This window comes from Notamacropus eugenii, chromosome 5 (assembly GCF_028372415.1).
Source record: "Notamacropus eugenii isolate mMacEug1 chromosome 5, mMacEug1.pri_v2, whole genome shotgun sequence".
NCBI classification, from domain to species: Eukaryota; Metazoa; Chordata; class Mammalia; order Diprotodontia; family Macropodidae; genus Notamacropus; species Notamacropus eugenii.
The window spans coordinates 55,754,823-55,778,314 of NC_092876.1; the positions used below are offsets into that span (position 1 = coordinate 55,754,823).

At 49.9% G+C, this 23,492-nt stretch overlaps 1 protein-coding gene across 5 annotated transcripts; it reads right to left on the reverse strand.

Annotated features, from left to right (window-relative positions):
• Positions 1 to 1,135: 1,135 nt before the first annotated feature.
• ARHGEF19 (Rho guanine nucleotide exchange factor 19) lies at positions 1,136 to 22,236 on the reverse strand. 5 transcript variants are annotated; one of them, XM_072609011.1, is made up of 16 exons: positions 21,977 to 22,235; positions 15,467 to 15,900; positions 13,387 to 13,683; positions 12,318 to 12,426; positions 12,148 to 12,224; positions 11,486 to 11,748; positions 11,060 to 11,220; positions 10,286 to 10,438; positions 7,640 to 7,769; positions 7,140 to 7,214; positions 6,136 to 6,225; positions 4,998 to 5,164; positions 4,431 to 4,589; positions 3,819 to 3,961; positions 2,145 to 2,249; positions 1,136 to 1,705 (listed from the first exon to the last, which is right to left on the reverse strand). In XM_072609011.1, exons 2-16 carry the CDS (start codon positions 15,870 to 15,872, stop codon positions 1,548 to 1,550), a joined length of 2,493 nt encoding a protein of 830 aa, XP_072465112.1. In that variant the 5' UTR covers positions 15,873 to 15,900; positions 21,977 to 22,235; the 3' UTR covers positions 1,136 to 1,547. The 5 variants fall into 5 exon arrangements, with proteins under 5 accessions (XP_072465112.1, XP_072465113.1, XP_072465116.1 ...); XM_072609012.1 differs by having other exon boundaries at positions 3,882 to 3,961; positions 21,977 to 22,234; XM_072609015.1 differs by lacking the exon at positions 10,286 to 10,438 and having other exon boundaries at positions 21,977 to 22,236.
• Positions 22,237 to 23,492: the final 1,256 nt, after the last annotated feature.

Genomic DNA, 23,492 nt, shown 5'->3' on the forward strand with positions numbered 1-23,492 from the left:
TGACAGGGCCAGGATTTGAACTCAGATCTTCTCCCAATCTCCCTCTTTCCCCCATACCACACTTTTTCCGAGTAGTCACTAATCTAAACTGATGGAGGGAGCTTCTCTACCCTAATGAGATCACAGGTCTCAGCTCCCTCCAACCTTTCCCTTCCGCCTTGACTGGTCCTCTCTGGACATTCTCCAGCTGGTCAGTGTCCACCCAATCCAAGATGCTTTATCGATATGTATAATTTTTTTGGTTGTCTCAGCAACTACCTTGTGGGACAGTTTTTTACAGTTGAGGAAAACTGAGGCCCAGGGTATAGAGTGAAGTGATTTACCTAAGGACACAGAGTACAGATATTAAAAAGCTGAGATCAGAGAACTCACATCTTCTAGCTCTAAGTGATGATCTTTCCATTATACCAACTTACTTTCCTGTTCTGAGCCTCAGTTTCCATATCCATACAGGGAGGAGGTTAAATGAGATGATTTCTAAAACCCCTTCCAGCTCTGACATTCAACGTGCTAAGGTCCTTTCTGGTTCTGACATTCAGTGCTCTAAGGTTTCTCCTAGCTCTAGACCTCGGTCTTGAGAAGCAGAGGACATTGGTCCTGGAGAGTTGAGGAACTGGGTTCAAAAGCTACTCAGAAACTTACTAGCTATGTGACTTTGGGCGAGTATTTTCATCTCTTTGTGCCTCAGTTTCCTCATCTGTAAAATGGGTAGGTTGGACTCTAGAACCTCTGAGATCTCTTCTGGCTTGAAATCTACAATCCAATCTTTTCCAGTTCTGGTATTCAATGTGCTAATATCTTGTTCTGATTTGATATTCAATGCTCTAATGTTTCATTCTGATCTGACATTCAGTGCTCTAATGTCTCTTGAGCTCTGACATTCAGCTGTAATGGCCCAAGTTCTAATAATTTGTGTTATAAGATCCTTTCCATGTCTGACATGCTATGATGCTTTTGTCATATGCCCTCACCTCATTCCGCCAGTCAATAAAGAGAGTTCCAGAAAGGGGGCTTTTCCCAGGAAACCCCCTCCCCCAGGCTCCTGAACCTGAATTGTTCTTACCATAGTTTCTAAGTTATCAGCAAGTGTCTCTTTCCTCAGTCAGGGCACGCAGCCACACCTCTGAACCCCAAGTAAACAAAGACAGGTCATTTAATTATACAGAATGCCCAGCTACTGGAGTGTCCAGGAAGAGAGTCACCAGAGCAGTTTGTCCCAAGGGAAAATAAGGGCCAAGAGACCCAGGGTCTCCATCCTTCCCCTCCCAACCCCAGGAGAGGCTGACAGAGTTACCATGGATCCCTTCCATCCCAGGCTTCCTCAAGGAAGTTAAGGCCTATGGAGCTAGGGGACATTTCCCCTTAAGTCATCTGCCCCATCGTATGGCCCAGCACGACAGGCTCCTCCATGCCAGGGTGGCTCCCCTATCTCAGAGACCCCAGTAGAGGCTGGGGGAGGCCACTGTCAATGGCACAGAGACCCGTGGAGGTGGGATGGAGGGGTGGGGGGCATCTCAGATCAGAGTCAGAGGCCACTCCTTAGTCCATCATGCAGTGGTTTCCTGTAGTTTATTGGTGGCATTCTCAATCCTTCTGGTCTCCAGGATGTTTCGAAGACGGGCACTGCGGCTGGTGATCTCATCCACGTAGGCCTGAGGCACCCAGCCCCGCTCACCATCCGCCAAGCGGATACCCTCCAGCCACCCTGCAGGCACAGGAGCCAGGGACCCTGCATTAGCTGGCATCCAGCCCCTAACACAAATCTGCTAATGGTGGAAGGGTACTAGATTTGGAGTCTTGGGATTTGGGTTCAAATCTTGACACCTGCTACTACAGAACCTTGAGCAAATCACCTCCATTCCCTGAGTTCCTTCATCTTTAAAATAAATAAATGATCTCAGGCCCCTCCCACCTCTGACATCTGTGTTCTAAGAGCCCTCTGACATTCTATGGATTCCTTTATCTGTACTGTCTTCAAAAGGTTAAGGAAAGGGTAAGTGGCAGGGGCTTGGTGGGGAGGGGAGGGATGATTGGAAGGAAGGTTCATGTACAACTACCCAGAAATGTCCCCTACCCCAGCTCCACAGTCTGTGGGGGAGGGAGGGGAGGGAGGGGGGAAGACCAGCACTCCTGGTGGCTCTCACCATCGCTGGTCCTGGTCCTCACAGCCAGGATGTCGGCCTTCTCAAGGGTCAGCTCATCGGGTTCCAGAGCCTTATAGGCTCTGATGCACTGCACCTGGGGAAGGTCTGACAGTGCACAACATCAGAGAGCAGGGTTTAAGCAAAGGGCCAGAGGCAGGGCTGGGCAGGAAGGGGCTGGGCTGGCTGCATTTCACACTGCTCTGTATCTCACCCTGGCCTCCAAGGCTGGTGTTCCTCTAGGCTCCATCTTGGGCCCTCTCCCCCTGCTTCCTCTGCCCTCTGTCTCTCTCTGTCTCTCTATTTCCCTGTCTCTCTCTGTCTCTGTCTGTCCATCTCTCTCTCTCTGTGTCTCTCTCAGATCTCCTTCACCCCTCCAATTCAATGATGTCCTCCATACAGATGGCTCCCAAATCTATGGATCCAATCCCTCCCCCAAGCCCTCTAACCCAGCCTCTACAACTGCCTGCTGGACACCCCCATCTGGATGGCCCTCTGACATCAAATGCTACATGCCCCAAAAGGAGAAAGAGATTAGCATTTTCCCCCTAAATGTGGCCCTCCTTCTAAGTTTCCCATTTCTGTTGATGACATCATAATGGTTTTAGTCCTCTCAACCCAAAATTTTGGACTCCTTTTGGTCCTGAACCAACTGTATCCAATTGTTTGCTAATTTGTAGAGGAAATTGGGTTCAAGTGACTTAACCAGGATCACACATCTGGTAAGCGTCTGAGGTGAGACTCAAACTCAGGTCCTCCTGACTCCAGGGCCAGTGCTCTACCCACTGTACCACCTAGCTGCCCCCAGCCAACTGGTTATTAAGATCTCTACTGCACCTCGTGCATCCCAAACCCTTCTCCCAAATCCCATGGCCTAAGCCTAGTTCAAAGGCAATAGCCCCAGCTGGTCCCACTGCCCCCAGTCTCTCCCTCTCCAATACCCTCCTCCACACAGCTGCTGAAATGATTTTCTTAGTCTGGCCAGGTCACTTTCCCTCTCAGAAAACATTTACTGACTCCCTATTGGCCCTAAAGTAAAATAGAAATCCCTCCGCCTGCCTTAATATGGTTCTAATCTAATTTCCCAGTTGTGTCTTATATCATTCACCTCTGCTGCAGGCAGGTCAGACTCCTCGTTACCCTCCAGGCATACCATGATCATGCCTATTTCATGGTGTAATATAAAGGTAATCAGCTGTAAAGCCTCAGTTTCCTCGTCAGTAAAATAAAGAGGTTTAACCTGATGGCACATGGTAGGTGCCTGGCACTTAGTAGGTGCTTAACAAATGGTAGCTGATTGACTGACTGAGGTCCCTTGAAGCTCCAGTTCTATAATCCTGTGATTTTATGAACTAAGGGAATTGGATGGGATGATGTCTAAGGTCCTGCTGGCTCTGAGACTTCTGAAATTCTCCTGCCATCCCACTCCCTCCTTGTCCTTGCCCTCTCTTCTTCTAGACTGGACACATCCTTCAAGGCCCAGCTCAAGGCCTGCCTTGAGGTTTTCCCTGTTCCTGAGGAGACTAATCTCTTCCTCAGTAATGCCATTTCCCTTTGAGCTCCCATGGAACAAAGGCAGTGTTAGACCACAGGGTCTTTCTCTCCCATGATCACACAGGTATCCATTTTGACCTCCCTCATAGAGTTAGGTAATGGTAGGCAGGAGCTAGGTCTTACAAGTTTCCAAGTCCTCAGGCCCTCGCACAAGTAGGGGTGCTGAGAGGGCCCTGAAGGAGGTACCTTCATTCTCGCTGATGGCCTCCTTGTCCTCCTGGGCGCTGGAAGGGCACATGGCTGAGATCCATCGTTGCTTTTCACTTCTGGAGAGACATTGGAGGCCCAATAGCTGCCCAAAGGTCCCTCTCCCCAAAGTCTGGGTTCTTTGACTATCCCAGGGTTCAGAGGCTCAGCTGAGGTACCCAGAGTAAAGGGCCACACTTTCCAGCTCCCAGAACCATGCCTTCCCATAGTCTGAGCCCAAGCTACCCTCTACCCCCTATCCAATATCCCCTGAGAATCCTGGAATACAGATTTACAAAGTGGGATCACATGCCACAGGAACTCTCTTGGATGCCAGGGTAAGAAAAGAGCTGGAAAATTCCTGGGGCAACCTTATTCCTGGCCTTATGTGACAAATGTGCCCAGAAAGAAGGCCCAATGCAGCTGAGACCAGAGCTCCTCTGGTGGGACAAACAACCAATACCCTGTCCTTGGTTCTGAGTTGCATGCTAACCATCTCCAGGGAGGAACTGGGTAGCCTGAGAACAGACCTTGGGAAAGGACACTCACTCTGTCTGAGCTCTCAGGAGGACCTGATTCCTGGGCTGGTGACTATGAAGGAACTGGAGGAGAAAAACTTGGCCTGGGATTCCCTGGAGTTTTGAGCTCAGGTCCTTCACCTGAATCTCTGGCATCCTGGCATAAAGGAAGACGGCAAACTTCCCCATCCTGCAGGGACCAGAGAAAACCCGGATCAGTCTATGCCACCCAACTCTGAGCCCCTGCAGATATGGGAGAGGACCCTGCTCCCACTCCAGGATCAAGACTGTTATGTCTCTAAGTATACTACCCAGAAGGTATCCCCTTTCCTTTCTCCCATGGGACCATGGGGGTAACTCCTCATCACATCTCCCCCAGCTGTGGTCTCTGCCCGCTTTTCCATGTACACAAGAATAAAGAGCTTAGGATTCCAGTGCTGACTTTGACACTAACAGCATGCCACTGTCCACTTGGTGGTTACAAATCTTAACCCACATCCAACAAAGATTGGCTGATTAGCTAATTGAGTGGGGAGAAGGGGAGGTGCCCTGTCACCTCCCCAGATCACCCTTCCAATCTCAAAGGCCCTCTACTCACTCCTTCCTTCGAGAGAGCAGTAAACAGTCATTGAAGACATGCAGGTAGATGGCTTTGGTGGAGAGCTTGGGCTTGGCAGCAGAGACAGCAGGCATGGTGGGGGGCGCCAGCTCCACCAGCCCTCCATGCCTCACCAGCCAACGGGACTGGGAGATGAGTGGGAAGATCTGAGGGAGAAAAATTACAGGGGCCATGTCTATAATCATCTGAAAAAATACTCTAAATCACTCTTGATTAGAGAATGTCAATGAAAAGACCCCTGAGGTACTACATCACACCTATCAGATTGGCTAACATGACAAAACAGGAAAAGGATATATGTTGGAGATGTGGAAAAACTGGAATACTAATGCATTGTTGGTGGAGTTGTGAACTGATCCAACCATTCAGGAGAGCAATTTGGAACTATGTCTAAAGGGCTATAAAACTGTGCATACCCTTTGACCCAGGAATATCACTACTAGGTCTGTATCTAAAAAAGATTATAAAAAAGGTAAAAAGACCCCCATGTACAACTTTATAGCAACTTTTTTTGTGGTGGCAAAGGATTGGGATTTGAGGGGATGCCCATCAGCTGGGGGATGGTTGAACAACGTAATGGAATCCTATTGTTCCATAAGAAATGATGAGCAAGTGGACTTCAGAAAATCCTAGAAAGACTTGCATGAACTGATACTGAGTGAAACAGAGCAGAAACAAGAGAACACTGTACACAGTAACAGCAACATCATTCGATGACTGACTGTGATAGACTTAGCTCTTCTCAGCAATGGAAGAATCTAAGCCTGCTCTCAAAGACTCTCAATGGACAATGCTGTCCACACCCAGAGAAAGAACCATGGAGTCTGAACATACACTGAAGCAGACCATTTTCTCTTTTTTTGCTTTTTCTTTCTCACAGCTTTTCCTTTTTGTTCTGATTCTTCTTTCACAACATATTATATAATAATTTACCCAAGGTCACATAGTTACAAAGTGGTCCAGCCAAGATTGGAGCCAAAGTTTTCTGTAACTTGCAGGTGGGAGGGTGTCTGAGGGGCTTTGGAACCCCCTTGGGAAAGAAGGTTCCCAGGAGCTGTTGCTTTAGCTCCAAACCCATCATTCTGGGCCCCCTGTCTCCTCCCCCTCAGGGTCTCACCTTACTCTCAAAGTGAATCTTCTTGTTAAGATGGATGAGTTCCTCTGTCCTCTTCATCGACTGCACACTGGCATTGCACTCCTGTACCAGCTAAGGAGGGCAGGGGGCTAAGGAAGAGGTCACCTCCCAGGAGCCTCTGCCTTCTGGAGCCCTGGCCTCAGCCCTCAACAAACACAGTGCCAGGGTTGGGGGCTCAAGTTTAGGGCTAAGCTTGGTGTTATTTGGAGAGGGGAAAGTCCAAAGTTCAGAAAGGACAGGACACTGGCCATACACCTGCCTTCACTTCAGAGGAAGAACAGAGAGCAGAGCTCAGAAGGCTGGGCCTTTGACAAGATTTCTGTGGCTGGCCAGGGAGAAAGAATTAGGAGATTAGGGGTCTAGTCTTTTTTCTACCCTTTCTTGTCTGTGTGACTCTATACAAGTCATGTCCCTCAGTGGGCATTAGTTTCTTCAACTACATATTAGTGAGAGAGTTGGACTAAAGTAGACAGTCTATAAAGTCTTACCAGCTCTGACATTCTCTGTTCTAAGGGCCTCCTATCTCTAACATCCTGAGTTTTAAGAGCCTTCCTAGTCCTGACATTCTGTGTTCTAAGGACCCTCCAAGCTCTGACATTGTATTCTAAGAGCTTTTTTTAGCTCTGACATTCTCTGTTCTAAAGTTCCTTTCAGTCCACATTCTGTGGTCACTGTGGTCACTATGTGGCCTGAGGTAACAGCTCAGTCAATACTGAAATCCCTAATCAGGGCAGAGTCTAGACTGTCTCCCAGGGGATTTCCCAGTGAAGTCAGAACCTCTGGGTGTTTTGGGGTGTTTTTGCTAAGTTCTGGCTTGCTGTGTGACTCTGCATGAGTACCTTACCCTCTCCAGACCAAATTCAAGGATAGAAACTAACCCTCTGGGGAGGGCCAGGTCAAATAAGGGGAGGTTCCAATGAGAAGGACTAGGGGAGCCAGAGAGATGGTAGTCCCTAGGCTCAGCACTCCAGTTGGGCAGAGCTCACCTTCTTGAGTTCATTGAAGGCTTTGGTGGCCATGTCCTCACCCCGTGAGCCTTGCCCAGTCCGCTTCAAGATATTCTGGAAACAATGGGAAAAGTGTTATTTGGATAAACAGCACGGATATTCTTCTCCCACCTTCCTCCCAGTATCTGTAAGGCAGTGTCCAGAGAAATCCAGAACAGTTCTTAGCAATGGGCCTGGGTCCTCCCAGAATAGAAGTCAGATGCTGTGACCAACATTGGCCCCTCCAGTCTCCCAATGTTACATGGCATTCTTCCCAACATCACTAAGCCTAGCTCACAACTTTATGGTCCAATCCCATCCAACAGGCTCTGTGGCAGGGCCCCGTGCCAAGTTTTGGAAATGTAGAAGCAAACAGCTCCTGCCCTAGAGGAGCTGGCATCCTACTGGGGGCTGCCCAGTGGAGACAGAGAGACATACTTTAAGGAGGAACAGAATATTTATAACTCAGAAGATCAGCAAAGACTTCCCGGTGCAGATACCTCCACTAACATCTTCAGGCGTGTGATTCTCTGGAAGGGCAGGATGAGGAAGGATGTAAGAGGCAGGCGTTGGCAAACAGGGGCCTCTTCCAGACGAGCCAGAATGCTAGAAAACTTGGGATTCTCCAGTCTGGAGGGCAGAAAGGGGAGGGAAGTAGAGTCACTCCTAACCCCCACCCATCCTCTCCCAGAATCACAGAATCCAAACTGGAAGGGAAGAGACAACCTCATCCATCCCATACATGGCCAAGGATTCCCCACTATGACATTCTCAATGAATGGGTCATCTGTTGTCCAGCTAAAGAATTCCAAAGACAGGGAACTCACTACCTTGAATTCTAGGGCTTATTCAGACACAGCCCCAGGTAGAACAAAGCTAGTCTGATCTCTTCCATGACAATCTTTCAGATACTCAAAAACAACCATGATGTTATATCTGCCCACCTCCTGCCCCCAGTTCTCTTGTCTAATGGGACACTTGGCATCCACTAGATTCAGTATTTAGCACAAAGGCCTTAATGTGTTCATTGATTATTTTATAGATATACCACCTCTGCCCTTTCCTCATTTGGCTCTTTGGTGATGTGGTGTCTTTGTTCAGTCCTGACTTGTCTTCCCACATCCTCTCTATGGGAGATAGACTCAACAAATCCTGCCCCTCTTTCAAACCACTTCTCAAGGTCGAGGTCCGCCAGGTAGTGGACATGTTCCTTGACCACCTCCAAACATAGTGGTCTCCTCCTCCCTCTGAAATCCAACATCTACCCAACTTAGTTGACCTTTAGCAGTTCCAATTTTTGTTTTGACCTTTTCCCATATTCACTTCCATCCACCCTGGACATCCTGGAACATCTTGCCATCCACCCTGCTGCCCCCAACTTGGAACAGCCCCATCTGGACCAGGGCCTGAGCCGCCCTCTCTGTGAGTTACTCTTGGAACTCTGCCCTTGGGCTAAGCTTGCTTGGCAAGTGAATGAGTGAGAATTTGCCCAAAGGACTATATCTAGCTTGACTGAAGGCCATGTTTCATATCCAACCACCGCAAACATCTTGGGCCACCCGCCTGCCGCTGAGAGCTTTCCGCTCCCAATCCCAATCAGCTCTGGCAAGGGCATGACAATGGGTTGCCCTTTGGCTCTCCTCATCATTCCTGGACTTCCCCAGGCAGAAATTCCCTTTTCCTGGCCACCTAGATAGGATCACACAGCAGCACCAAGACTAGAAGCCAGATCTCCCACTATTAGAATATGAGCTCCCTCAGGGAAGGGATGATCTCCCCTTTGTCTGCATCTCCAGTGCCTAGCACAGTGCTGAGCACACAATAGATACATAATAAATGTTCATTTTTTCATGTTTATGTTCTCTTTGATGATATGTCCTTTGAGGGCAGGAACTATATCTTGTACCTCAGAGTGCACAGGATTGAGAACGTTAAGTCCACTTTCATTTGGGGATTTGCCATTTACAGAGCACTGTCTCTAGCAGCCCTGGGAGGGCAGGTGGTGCCACCCCATTTTATAGAGGAAGAGACTGAGAATCAGAGAAATTAAATAAGATACTATAGTCACACAGCAGTGAGTGATGTGCCAGGATGTCTTGTGCTGCTTTCGAGAGGCCGCATCAACCAGGTGGGACCATCAAATCCTGTTCTTGGAGTCAGGAAGACCTGAGTGCGACACTTACTGACTATGTGACCCTGGACAAGTCACTTGACCTCTGTTTGTCTCATTTTCCTCATCTGTAAAATGGGAGTGATAAGAGCATCTCCTTGACGAGTTGTTGTGAGGATCCAGTGAGATAATTCATTGGAAAATGCTTTGCACACAGTGCTTGGCACATGGTCATCACTATATAAAGGTCAGCTATTATTATTCTGATGGCCACTACCACAATGGTCAGCCACCTTTGAGCTACGACCATTGATGGGCACTCTCAGCAAACTGCACTCCATAATCAGCTGATTTTTTTTTCATCATCATCATCGTCATTAGGAAGAATTCCATCAGTCACATATGGCCAGAAACAGATTCCCCCCAAGCTTACACATGGTTGCTTAGACTGAAACCATGCAGGGAATATCTGACCCTTACAGTCTAGATTTGGAGCTGGACCTTAGAAGCTATCATGTACAAAAGAGGCAACTGAGGCACGACAGGGCTAAGTTACTCACTGGGAATCCCAAAACTAGCAAGTGTCTGAGGTGGGATTTGATCCCAAGCCTTCCAGACTCCAAATACAGAATTCTACCTGTGTATCACCAAGCTGTTTTTCATCTGCATGTGCTTCAAAGACCTGGTCCACCCTCACTACATTTTTATTACTTGTTACCTGCTATCCTTGTTACCTTGTTATCCATGTTCTCCTTGTTACCTGTTATCCTTGTTACCTGTTATCCTTGTTCTCCTCCCACTCCAGGGCCCTCAGTCTGGACACTGTCCCCTCACTTAGTGGCCCCAGAGCAAGGGAGATAAAAGAAAGCCCTCTGTACTATGGCTCTGGACCAATCTCTTCCCCACTTTCTATGCCCAGCTACCACAAAGTTCATGATCATGGCTTCACCCAAACTATGCAGAGCCCCTCAAAACCCCCAGACTCTATCAGACTCCATCCCCCTCCCCTGTCCCTCAGGGGACCCCTGCCCCGTACAGCAGTCGCTGGTAGGTGCGCTCTTGATAGGCCTGATTGGTGACATAAGGCAAGTAGACACGCCGGAAGGCAGGGCAGTGACGCAGGACGATGTCACACACACAAAAGCGAAGTATATCCTCCTCCAGGCGCTGCTCCAGCTCCTGCAGAAACCTGTGGGGGCCAGGAGTGCCATGGGGTGGGGGAAAGAGACTGGAGAGAGAAGGAAGTGGGCACAGGGAGAGCTTGGCCTGGACAGTGTCCTCAGCATCCTGCCGACCCCATCCTGGGGAAAATGGCAGCCTCATCTCTGTTTCTACCAGCTCCGCTAGTACCTGCCCCAAAGCTCTGCCTTGTGGACAACCCTGAAGGCAAAAGACACAAGGGACATGCCTGTGATGGAAAGCAGAGGTAAGGTTCAGCCTCAGAACCCACAAATGAGCCCTGCAAAGTACTCTGGCCAGTTCCTAGAAGGCAGAAGAGCCCAGTCACAAGATCATGGGATTCCATTGGTGGGAAGGACCTTAAAACAAAGGATGTCAGAGCTGGGAGGGTCTTAGAATACAGAATGTCAAAGCTGAGAGGGGTCTTAAAGCACAGAGTGTCAGAGGTGGAAGAGACCCATAGAAATCTTCCAGTCCAATCCCCATATCCGACAGAGAAGGAGTCCTAGAGGCCAGAGAAAGAAGGTGATATGTCCAATGTCACTAGTCAATAGCAGAACCAGGATCCAAACTCATATTTGACCTCTACAGCCCACCCTAAGTGTCCCAGAGCGTTGCAGAGTCCCCTCACCTCTCACTGGTGGCCTTGACCTCGGACAGCTTGGAGAACAGCCACTGCTTTTCTTGGGCCCCCAGACACTCGGCCAGCTCTGAGGAGCCCATGAAGTGACCCACAGCCACAGAGAGACTGTGGATATAGGAGGCCTCTGATGTGATCAGCTCAAACTTGGCCTTGAGAGGGATGGAGGGAGGGGAACAGAGATGAGGAGCTTCATCTCTCCCTTGGCCTCCTCCTGAGCCCAGGACAAGGTGAATACCATCAGCACAGCTCCCACTGAGACCCTGCTAGGCATGGAGGGCCCCTGCATACACACAACCTCCTTGCCAGGGCTCCCTGGAGAACTCCACCCAAGGCTGGCCTCCCTGAGGCCTCCCCTAAAATCCGATCCCATCTCCCCTAGGGCCTCCATCTCCACAAGGCCCGGGCCCCCAGCACCTCTTGCAGCTTGCGCTCCTGAAGGCCAATGACAGCCAGGAAGCCACTGCTCCGCACATCTGGGATGTCCTGCCAGAGGGAGAAGGTGGAGCCACGGCCTGAGCGTTGAGCTCGGAAGGAGCTGCTTGGGGACAGGTTGGCCCGGGGTGGTCCTGGCCCCTCCTCCTCCTCCTCAGCCTCCTCCCCCAATGTGTCGTCTTCATGCTTCTGCCTCTGCAGCTCCCGGTCACTGGCCACATCATTGTACTCCTGGTACAGCACAGCTAGGGTGGAGGGAGGGAGAAAGGCCTGAGATAGCTCCAAGGCCCAGTCTGCCCACCTTCAGTACCCACCACTGCAAACACCTCGACATCATTTCTGAGACTCCTTCCATGCTCAAAAGGCCCGTATCCTAACATTCTGTGTTCTAAGGCTCCTCCCAACTCTGACATTCTGTGTTCTAAGACCCCTCCCAGCTCTGACATCCTGTGTTCTAAACCCCCTGCCAGCTCTGAACTTCTCTGTTCTAAAGGCCCTGGTTCCATTGTTCCTTGTTCTTGGATCTTCCTCTCCCAAGTTCTTCCTCACTCTCTGGTGCCCTGTATCTCCTCCTCTCTGCCTCTGGCTCTATCTTTTCTCTCTCTTGCCCAGGTCAGCTCAGAGGCAGTTGCTCGTCTACTTACAATTAAGGAGGAAACGTGATTGGCGCCTCTCATGAGGTACCCAAGCTTTGGGGGCTGGTTCCTGTCGTAGGTCAGTTCTGGGGGAATATGGACATCAGGTTATCTCCCCTCTACGTGCTCACCCTTCAGTATTGCTTGGGAGGTCCAGACATGCAGCAGGGAGGAATTACCTGGTATCAGACCAGCTGTCATCCCTCTCACTAGGACCACTTATGGCTGGGGACATGAGGCCATCAACCCTCATCTCTGAGCAGCTTGACTCCTTCTCAGGTGCTCTCCCTGTATTGGGTGAGACCCAGGGCTCAGAATGGCACCAGTGCCCACCCTGCCTTCTTATTAGGGCTGAAGGAGGCTTATATTTCATCTACCCTATACCAAAACAAACAGGGTCAAGTAATGGTCATGGGGAGTCTGACCTCAGTCTTGCCTCATAGAGTGAGGGGACCCACCAGTTTAGGGTGTTTGATATCCAGGGAAATTGGGGAGGGGGCAGTGTTAAGCTGTAGGGACTAACCTTTCTCAGGCGCCATAATACAAGGACAATGGGACCCATGGGAGATGCTAACAATGCCAAAGTATGATTTCTAGAATACGATCCTAAGTTAGTAGGGTCCCTAGAAGCCATCTAGTGAAACCCCCTCATCTTAAAAATAAGGAAACTAGTCCAGGAAAAGCAAAGTGATTTGGGACCATAGATCCAGTCAGAAGGGGCCTCAGTCCATCCAACTCCTTCAGTTTACAGACAAAGAAACCAAGGTCCAAAGAAAGAACTAACAAAGCATCAAAAGTAGCATTTGAACTCAGGGCTTCTTAATCTAGATTCAGCGTTCTTTCCTCTATTCCATAGTACCAGGTAGTAATCTCAACAAGGTAGACCACTGGCCTTGGAGGCAGGAAGACCTGCCCACATACTTGGTCCCCATTCTGCAAGGACATAAGGATTCTCTTGTTTGAGTTCCTCTGTGTCCAGTGTCTTCTGGGTTCAAATCCTGCCTGAGATACTATGTGACTTTGGCCAAGTCACTTAATCTTTGCCTTATATGTAAAATGAAGGATGTTAGTTTTAATGACCTCTAACACCCCTTCCAATTCCAAATCTGTGATCCTATGATCTGTGTGACCTTGAACACGTGACTTAATTTCTTTGGGCCTTGGTTCCCCAGTTTGTACAGTGACAGAGTTGGTGCGCCCTGGCTCAAGATACTATGAGTGGATGATTCTGTCATCCCAAGCTGGTACCTTCCCTGGTGGCCCAGAGCCCTCGGTCCTTGGTCAGATTCTTGCCCAGACACAGGGAGAGAGTAGCCTTTCTTTGGGCAGACTGGAGCCGGCTCATCAACTCTGAAGCAGAGAAGCGTCTCCTTTCTGGTTCTTTGGCTCCTGCTCGGGGAGTCACTGCCACTGCCAGGGTCTTTGGCACTTCCAAAGAAGGATGCAGCTCAGGGACCTCGGTCCCAACGTCAGCAAAGACAGCATCATCCTCAGCGCTGGTGCTCCCTGTGGCCTCTTGGCTCTGATACACCCGCATTTTCCGCCCTGGGGGAAGGGCAGAGATACTGGGCACAGTGGAGTACCTACCTAGGCAAGAGCACCTGGAAGTCGATGCAATGCCCCCAGGATAGGTTGATAAGACAGAAACCACACACACATACACACACACACACACACACACACACACACACACACACACACACCTCACCCTACCCTAGCCCAGGAGTAACTGCCCTCCCAGGGTTTGAGGTTTAAGGTTTGAGCCTTATTGTAGGGTATAAGAAAAAATCAGGAAAGCCACGAATGATAGCATTTTCTGTCATCAAAAATATGTATCCTTATAAAAAAGTCACATTAAAATGAATTCTCTGCTGCACTCACTGGGTATTGGGCCCAAGGCGACTATCTATGGGCACTCTAGTCCCAAGCAAACACTTGGCACCTCTCAATGCACTTATCTGCTGGGGGCAGGAAAGGGGGAAAGTAAAAGAGAATAAGCATTTATACAGCAACTACTGTGTGCCACAGGCTGCACTAAGTGCTTTACAAATATTATCCCACTTGATCCACACAAGATAGGTGCTAATCCTATCCCCATTTTACAGTTGAAGAAACTGAGGCATTAAATGACTTGCCCAATCTGAGGCTGGATTTAAACTCCAGATCCAGTGAGTGCTCTATCCATGAAAAGATTAAGAGCTGAAGCCTCAAAGATGCTCAATGATTTGCCACACAGGTAAGTGTCAATGCTGAGATTCAAACCCAGGATTCTTTCCACTGGAATATGATGAGGTAGCCAGGTGGTGCAGTAAATAGAGCTCCTGGCCCATAGCCAGAAAGACCAAATTTGGCCTCAGACCCTTACTAACTGTGTGACCCTGGGCACGTCATTTAACCCTGTTTGCCTCAGTTTCCTTATCTGCAAAATGGGGATGATGATAATGATAGCACCTCCCTCCAGAGTTGTTGTATCTCAAATGAGATAATAATTGTACAGCTCTTAGCACAGTGCCAGGCAGAGAGTTGGTGCTAGATTAAAGACTGTTATTATTATATCAAGGCCCTGCTGATGCAGTGCTCTGTGCAGGTCTCTCTAGATAATACGAAATTTCTTTTCTTTCTTTTCTCCCCAAATTCAGCGTTCTTTTTGTTAAAGCCCAGGCCCTTTTCTCAAGGATATTTTGGTCTAACAAGTCACCTGAGTCACAGAGTGCGGTCCAGGGGTTTCAGAAGCAGAAGGCCTGCCTCGGTTCCAATACCATCTCTATCACTTCTGTCCTGTGTGACCTTGGGCAAGTCACTTAACCTCCCTTGTTTTCTTATCAGTAGAGTGAGAATGTGAGACTCAATATCCTCTAGAGCCTAAGCCCTGTACGCTGCCCTCAGCTGCCATGGTAAGACCTACGGGCCTCTCATAAATGCTGGGGGAATTCAGCTTCCCCACAACTGTCTTCGATCCCCCAGAGCACAAAGGGAGACATGGGGCTTGAGTCCCTGCTCTTGCCAGGCTCCATGGCCACAGGGCACTTAGTTCAAAGAGAATCTCGGGGGAGGAAACTCAGCTCAGAGGATCTAGCAGTCTGAGTGTTTGAGACTTTGGTCAAGGCCCTTCCTTTTTGTAGGCCTTAGTTTCTTCCTATGTAAAATGCAGATAATAACACCTGTCCTGCTTACTTCACAGAGTTGTTGTGAGGACCCTATGAAATAATGCATGTAAAGAGCTTTGGAAGCAATTAAAGGTTATTCAGATGAGTTTTCTGTCTGGTTTCTAATGGGCCTGCTTCACTCCCTGACATCATCCCTAGGCTGGGGGAAGGAATACACTCACAGGCAGATTTCTTCTCAGAACTGTGGCTGGTGCGGCGTTGGGGTTCTGGATGCTGGGGACTCCGGGGTCCTCCTAGGAACTCACTGAGGACATCATCTCCAAAGGCTGATGACTTCCCAGTAGGGCCCCTGCTGTCCTGCACTGCCACCGGCAGCGGCCATGGCAGCCCATGAGAAGCAGCTGGGACCTCAAGAGACCAGTGTCCCAGCTGGAAGCGCCCTGGGAGCTCAGCAAAGGACAGGCTTTCCTGCTGGCACACTGCAACAGGGTGGCGGGCAGGGGGAGGCAGCTCCTCAAGGCCCTGAGAGGTTTTCCCTGGGATGCCCCCCAGGGCCTCTGACTGAGACCCCCCATAGCAAAAGCATGCTGGGTGAGGCTGGAAGTGAGGAGAGGGTTGGTAGTCCATACCTGGGGGCTGCCCAGATGACCTAGGCCTGTGGAGGAGAGAGTGAGAAACTGGTCAGAAGCCCTATCCCACCCAGGACCCAGATTAGGACACAATCCCTAGGAGGGATAGCCTTTGGAGTTTAGAAGAACCTGTAGAATGCAAAAAAATCAGAACTGGGAGGGCCCTTAGAACACAGGATGGCAGAGCTGGCATTGAATCCAGAATGTCAGTGCTAAAAGGGATCTTAGAAGATAGAATGTCAGAGATAGAAGAGACTTTAGAAACAGTGAACATTAGAGCCAAGATGACCTTTAAAGATTGCCTTCTCCAATTCCCTCCATTTACACGTAAGGAAACTGAGTTCCTGGAAGATATAGTGGCTGGAAGGGAGGATAGGGAGAGGGATGGGAATCTCTCCACCTCCCATCTGTCTCCAGCCCTGGCAGCTCTGACAAGTAGGAAAAGGAAGTTCTGGGGGAAATCTGTCCCCCTCAGGGCTCCTAGCTCAGTGCCACCAACCTGCGAGCCCTTTGCTCCTCCTCCCCTCCCTCCCCCACCTCTAGGGACTTGCCTCCTACCTGGGACCCTGCTTCCTGGCTCAGACCATCCCAAGACAAAGATCTCTGGGGAAGCCCTGCTCAGCACAGCTGGCTTGGGGAGCTCCCACCCAGACAAAGAGTTTGATTCATCAAACCCTGCGGTGAGCCAGGGAAAGGGAAAGGGAGAGGGCGGGGTGGGGGAGGAGAGGCCTGGCCTGCCCCACCTTTGCTCTGTGGCAGGGAGAAGGGGGGCACCACCCAGATCTCCCTTTCCTTTGAGGCAGAAATACCAGCCCCCAACAGAGAGGGCCCCCCTCCAAAAAAAAACCAGACCCGCCCTTCGGAGACGGGGCATAGCTGAGGCACAGACAGCAAGAGAACTGGACAGGGACAGACACAGAAAGACAGAGAGAAAGATACCCAGAAGCATGGATACAGACAGCTATCCATTGGCAGAGACATAGAACTCATAAAGAGACTCAAACACAAAGAATACAGAGGTATCAGAGACTGAGACAGCAACAGCGACAGACAGAGACCAAGACAGACAGATTGAAAGACTGTCAAGAGACATGGAACAAAAGAGGCAAACAGAGCCCCAGGAAGGGGAGAAAGGCAGGAGAGTTCAGCCATCCCTCACCATCTGGACAAATGTCTCCATTTCTTTGCTGTCCCACCCAGCTTGTCTAACTTTTCTCTTCCAGTCATCCCGCCCTAAGTTCATGGAAGGGACAGAGCAGTCAATGGCCACAGGTAGCAGGGACAAGCCCCTAAGTCTACCTGGAGATGGGTTCCTGCTGCAGAGCATCATCTCCCCTCACCTATCTGGTTCAGTAGAAAAGGTAATGATCGCCCTGGAGTCAGAGACCTGGGTTCAAATCCCAACTCTGATACCTTCTGGATCTGAATGACTTCGGGCAAATCATTCTCTGGTCCTCAGTTTCCTCAGGTGTAAAATGAGGAGGCTGGACTTGCAATGTCCTTTCTCCCTCTAAATCTATGATCTTATGAGCACCTGACCATCCTGCCCCAAATCCAGACCCAGACTGATAAGGAGGCCAAAGTAGAGTATAAGCTTCTAGAATCCAGGACCGTCTCACTTTTGGCTTTGCATCTCTAGTACCTGTCAAAGTACCCAGCACACAGTAGGTGCTTTATAAATGTTGGTTGATTGATGAATCACCTCCAGTTCCACAATCATTCATCACTTCCAACCCAAAATATGGCATTTTGAGGCTCAAATGAGATTATGTAAAGCACTTTGCAAACTATGAAATGCTTTCTCTGTTAAAAGGAGAGGTTGAAGAAGATGATCTTTAAGTCCCCTCTCAGCTCTGACATTCTCTGTTCTAAACACCCACCCCAAGCCCTGACATCCTGTGTTCCAAGGCCCTTCTAAGCTCTAACATTCCGTGTTCTAAGAGTTCTCCCAGCTCTGACATCCTGTGTTCTAAGGCCCCTCCCAACTCTGACATCCTGTTTTGTGACCACTATGTTTCCAAAGGTCGTTGGATCTGGACACTTCATCTCTCAGTTGGCCTTTGAGACTGTCCCAGAGTCTGCTCTTGGAATGCCTGGGGCCCCCACCGGGACCCTGTTGATATCAGTCTCCTTAGCTCACTTTCCAGCCAGTCTGATGAGATGGGAATGGAAAGGGAGATGCTTAGTAAAGGAATAAGACTGTGTGAGAATAATCAGTCTTAATCAGTCGACAGTTTGAACCAGTCACTGACCTGGAGAAGTCGCCCTCTCTGTGACCGTGCCTAAGGGTCAGTGAGGGGGAGCGTGTGTGTGTGCATGTGTGTGTGTGTGTATGTGTGTGTGCGTGCGTGTGTGTATGTGTGTGTACGTGTATGTGTGTGTGCATGTGTGCGTGTGTGTGTTTGTGTGTGTATCACTGAGGCTGTGAGCAGGAAGCTAAGGTGTATGAGGTGGGTGTGAGCATTGGACAGTCTGGATGTCTGTGCATGAGTACAGGATACATGAGGGAAGTCCACATTCCTGGGAGTGTGGGATAGGAAGAATCTGGAGTCACTTTTTCTCTCTCCCTGACGCTGGCCTTGAGACCATCCAAGAAACCCTAAGCCTCAAGGCTCAGGGACTGTCACTGAGCAACACTGAGGCACAAGCAGTGCCCAAACCCCCAATCTTGAAGGAGGAAGGCCTTCAGTGGTCACTGAACTCCTGAGTAGGAGAAATAAGAGGAAGAGAGGGATGATCAGGGATGGAAGGGCCTTCCCAGGAGTCCCAGGAGCACAGGTCAGGGGGCAGGAGCAGGCACAGAGCAGCAGACAGCCCCTCCCCGCACTCAGCTGGATACCAATTTCAAGAGGCAAGTAGAGGCCTGAGCTGGGTCCAAACTGTGCCAAGTCCACCTCTGCCAGAATCCCCATCAGCAGGAGAGGGCCTGGCAAGAAGCACAGCGGGATAGCCGAGGGAAAGCCCAGCTGCTGGGAGAAAGCCAGGAACAGAGCCCGGGAGACCACTGGGAGACTGACCTGGCCTAGACAAAGCAAGTCAGCAGTGCCATAGGGTTGGTCAGTCAACAAACATTTATTAATCTCCTACTGTGTGCCAAACACCATGCTGGTCACAAAGCAAAGTCAAAAACAATCCCTTTTCTCAAGGAGGAGACAAGAATGTACAAATGAGCTAGAGACAGAACATACGGGAAATAAAAAGGGAAAGCACCAGGACAGAGAGACTGAGAAAGACTTCATAGAGAAGGTGGTACCTGCAGGAATGAGGGTGCTGAGATGGAGGAGGAAAAGCATTCCAGCACGAGGGACGGTCAGAGAAGATGCCAGGGGTCTGAGATAGAGCATCTTGTCTGGGGGAAAGCCAAAGAGTCAGTGATACTAGACTGAAGAGTTGGTGGGAAAGTTTAAAGTGAAGGGACCGCAGAGACCATCTAGTCTCACCCTTTCATTTGCAGATGAGAAAATTGAGGCCCATGGAGGTTAAGTGACTTTGGGTCAAAGACGTAGAGCTGAAAGCAAACTAAGGGACCATCTAGTCTAACCAAATGTTTTTACATAAAAGTTAATGATTTGTGCAAGGTCACACCCAAGCACCTGCCCTGATACTAGGAGACTTCAACATATATATTGACTCCCCAATGTCCAGTTCCTCAATTTACTCCCTTCCCACAAGCTGTGCCCTTATCCTGCCTCAGTCATACGCAAAGATGGTCATCCATCACTCACAAATATACTCCTTCCATTTTCAAGAATTCTGAAATTCCTTTAGCCAGGATCAGTGTGTTTCCCACCCAGCCCAGACATGTGAAATTCAATGATCAATGTTACCATGGCCCCTTTGAGCTGAGAGAGGATTCCCTTCAAATTCCTGAGGCTTCTTCCACATTTAGTGGCACAGAAATCATAATTCCAATAGCCACCATTAATAAAGCACTTAAATTGGCAGATCATTTTATATAATCTCATTTGAACCTCAGTACAACTCCAGGAAGTGGATAAGACAGGCAGTTACCCCCAATTAACTGATGAGGAAACATACACTCCGAATTATACAACTCAAGGTAAGTAACTTCCTTCTAGTCACGCAGCTACGAAATGTTGGCTGTGTAATTCAAACCCAGATCTTTCTGACCTTTCTGGCCTCAAACATCAAATATCTGGACTGATAGTAAAGAGATCATACCTGTACCAGCAGCAGAGTACAGAGTTTTAAGGACGGAAAAGATCTTAGAGATTAAGGGGGCAGCTAGATGGCAGAGTGGATAGGGCAGAACTAGAATCAGGAAGACTCATCTTCCTGAATTCAAATACAGCTTCAGACACTTAGGAGCTATGTGATCCTGGGCAAGTCACTTGACCCTATTTGTCTCAGTTTCCTCATTTGTAAAATGGAGAAGGAAATGGCAAACCACTCCAGTGTCTTTGCCAAGAAAAGTCAGACATGACTGAAAGGGGCTGAACAACAAAAAGTCTAGTTAAATATCCCCCTTCGATTTAAAAAGAAGGAAACTGAGACTCAGAGAGGGGGGAATATCAAACTTTCCAAGGTCTACCGCCATCAAGTAGGAGGGAGGGGCTGAGACTTGGGCCTCAGGTATTTGGACACCCTGGAGATCCTCTGGCATTCCTTAATCCCTGAGTCAAGTCCCTTTTCTGGGTCTCCACTGGGACCAAAGGAGAGAGAGTGGATCAGTGGTGTCCAGTAGTCTCTCCAGCCCGAAAACATGTGTATGGAGGGTACCTCATCATCATTAGCCAAAATTCCTCTCACAGCCTGAGAACAAGGGAAAAGGTCCAGGAGCCGGAAGGCAAAATACCCATTGGCACTAGCCAGCAGACGCCCAGACTGTCTGTTCATGTAGATGAGGCATTAAAAGGGGGATGCCCAGGCTGGTGCTCCACAGTCAGGGTTGGCAGAGAAGCATCTCTGGTTCCTTCCTAGAGTTAGGGTTCAAACCCTACATCCACACTTGCTCTCTATGTGAACATGGCCAAGTCCTGTAATGTCTAAGAGTCTCAGTTTCCACATCTGTAAAATGAGCCATAACCACCTATAAAAACTGCCACAATCTATTGAACAGAGTGAGATTCACAAGACATTATGCAAGTAAAGCTGTTTGCATGTACTTAAATTGATATGTACATGTATGTTATGACAATTCTCAGAACCACAGGATATCAGAGGTATAAGGCAACAACGATTCTCAACTGGTGGACAAGACTTTTGGATCGTGTATATTTAAAAAGTCTGAGAACTGCTGCCTTAGAACACAGGATGTCACAGCTGAGAGAGCCCTTAGAACATAGAATGTCAGAGCTGGGAGGGCCCTTAGAACACAGAATGTCAGTGCTGAGAGAAGCCTTAGAATACAGAATGTCAGAGCTGAGGGGGTCCTTAGAACACAGGATGTCAGAGCTGGGAGGGCCTTAGAACACAGGATGTCAGAGTTGGGAGGACCTTAGAACACAGGATGTCAGAGCTGGGAGGGCCCTTTAGAACACAGAATGTCAGTGCTGGGAGAAGCCTTAGAATACAGAATGTCAGAGCTGAGAGGGCCCTTAGAACACAGGATGTCAAAGCAGGGAGGACCCTTAGGACACAGGATGTCAGTTGGGAGGAGCCTTGAACAAAGAATGTTAGAGGAGCAGGACCAGAAGACAGGCCTCCTTCATCCCATTTCAGGATGCCCTCCTTGGCCCTGGGGTCACTCAAACCCAGGACCGTCCGCGCTCAGCCTCTTCAGGCGCCCTGGGAGCCCTTCCTTCTGCAGCTCCACCCCTGGCTCCACCTCCCTGGTGCAGCCTCCCCTGTCCTCAGGGCCCTGTTGACCCACCCACCCCAAACTAAGGGGATCCCTGCTAGTTTTCACCTGCCCCACCCCCCAAAAAAAGAGGACTTGAGCCGATCATAACAAAATCTGGTCTGAAAGGGTTAGAAAGATGGAAGACAGAGAGTGAGAATCCAGGGAGAGCAAGTTGGGGGCGGGGAACCGGGATATCCATCTCAGGTGAGATCCTATCCCAGGGACATGAAGTAGGAGGGAGGCTTGTAACCTGCAGGTGAGCCTGCAGCCCAGGACTGGGCCTAGGGAAGGGACCATACCTTGTCTCGGCTCCTGTCCTCTGCGGAAGTTGTTGGGACGGTCCCTGGGGTATCCCAACACATTCCAGGTTCCCAAGGGGGAGAGGGGGATGGCTCTCTCAGGACTGGGCTAGGGGATGGGAGTGGTGATGGGAGAAGACCCAGGCCTGCCACGGTTGTGAGCCGGTGGTGTGGGTGCCTGTGTTCAGGGCCTGGGGTATTGTGTGTGGGGAAGGGAGGGAGAGGGGGAGAGGGAAGCTGTGCTGTTTCAACCTGCCTGCCACCCCCCCCATCCCCCATCTCCAGAACAGGTTTGGCCAGTCTGGGGCGTGAGTGGGGAGCAGGCAGAGGTGGAGAAAGGAGGGGGAGCCCAGTACAATAGAAGCCCTTGTCCTGGGAGAGGGCTGGAGGACCCCAGAATGAGGCCCTCCTGTGTTAGAGACCGTGGCTTCCCCAACTCAGTTCAGACTCCTACCCAATATTCGCAGGAGACAGACCACTCTCCCTTCAAGGATACCTCAAAAGACACCACTTACTACCTTGAGCAAGGTGCTTCCTTCCTCTGGCCTGTTTACTCTTCTGTAAATGGGGTGATGCCTGAGGTTAGGTGAAACCTCACATACCTCCCAGCTCTCACATCCTGTGTTCTAAGGGCCCTCCCAGCTCTGACATCCTGTGCTCTAAGGGCCCTCCCAGCTCTGACATCCTGTGTTCTAAGGGCCCTCCCAGCTCTGACATCCTGTGTTCTAAGGGCGCTCCCAGCTCTGACATCCTGGGTTCTAAGGGCCCTCCCAGCTCTGCCATCCTGTGTTCTAAGGGCCCTCCCAGCTCTGCCATCCTGTGTTCTAAGGGCCCTCCCAGCTCTGATATCCTGTGTTCTAAGGGCCCTCCCAGCTCTGACATCCTGGGTTCTAAGGGCCCTCCCAGCTCTGACATCCTGGGTTCTAAGGGCCCTCCCAGCTCTGACATCCTGTGTTCTAAGGGCCCTCCCAGCTCTGACATCCTGTGTTCTAAGGGCGCTCCCAGCTCTGACATCCTGGGTTCTAAGGGCCCTCCCAGCTCTGACATCCTGTGTTCTAAGGGCCCTCCCAGCTCTGACATCCTGTGTTCTAAGGGCGCTCCCAGCTCTGACATCCTGGGTTCTAAGGGCCCTCCCAGCTCTGACATCCTGGGTTCTAAGGGCCCTCCCAGCTCTGACATCCTGGGTTCTAAGGGCCCTCCCAGCTCTAACATCCTGGGTTCTAAGGGCCCTCCCAGCTCTGACATCCTGGGTTCTAAGGACCCTCCCAGCTCTGACATCCTGGGTTCTAAGGGCCCTCCCAGCTCTGACATCCTGGGTTCTAAGGCCCTCCCAGCTCTGACATCCTGTGTTCTAAGGGCCCTCCCAGCTCTGCCATCCTGTGTTCTGAGGCCCTCTCAACTCTGAAATTCTCTACTTATTTATGCAATAAGCCTTCATTAAGCACTTACTATGTGCTAGACACTAGATACAGCAAAGAGAAAATGAAAGACAGTCTCTGCTCTCAAGGGGCTTCCA

Coding starts and splice junctions, on each gene's coding strand:
- ARHGEF19 (XM_072609011.1), bottom strand. CDS start 15,872: ATGGACTACCAACCCTCTCCTCACTTCCAGCCTCACCCAGCATGCTTT. Junction 12,427..13,386: donor GCTCTGGGCCACCAGGGAAG/GTACCAGCTTGG, acceptor CACCCAATACAG/GGAGAGCACCTGAGAAGGAG. Junction 6,226..7,139: donor CCTTCAATGAACTCAAGAAG/GTGAGCTCTGCC, acceptor TGCCCTCCTTAG/CTGGTACAGGAGTGCAATGC.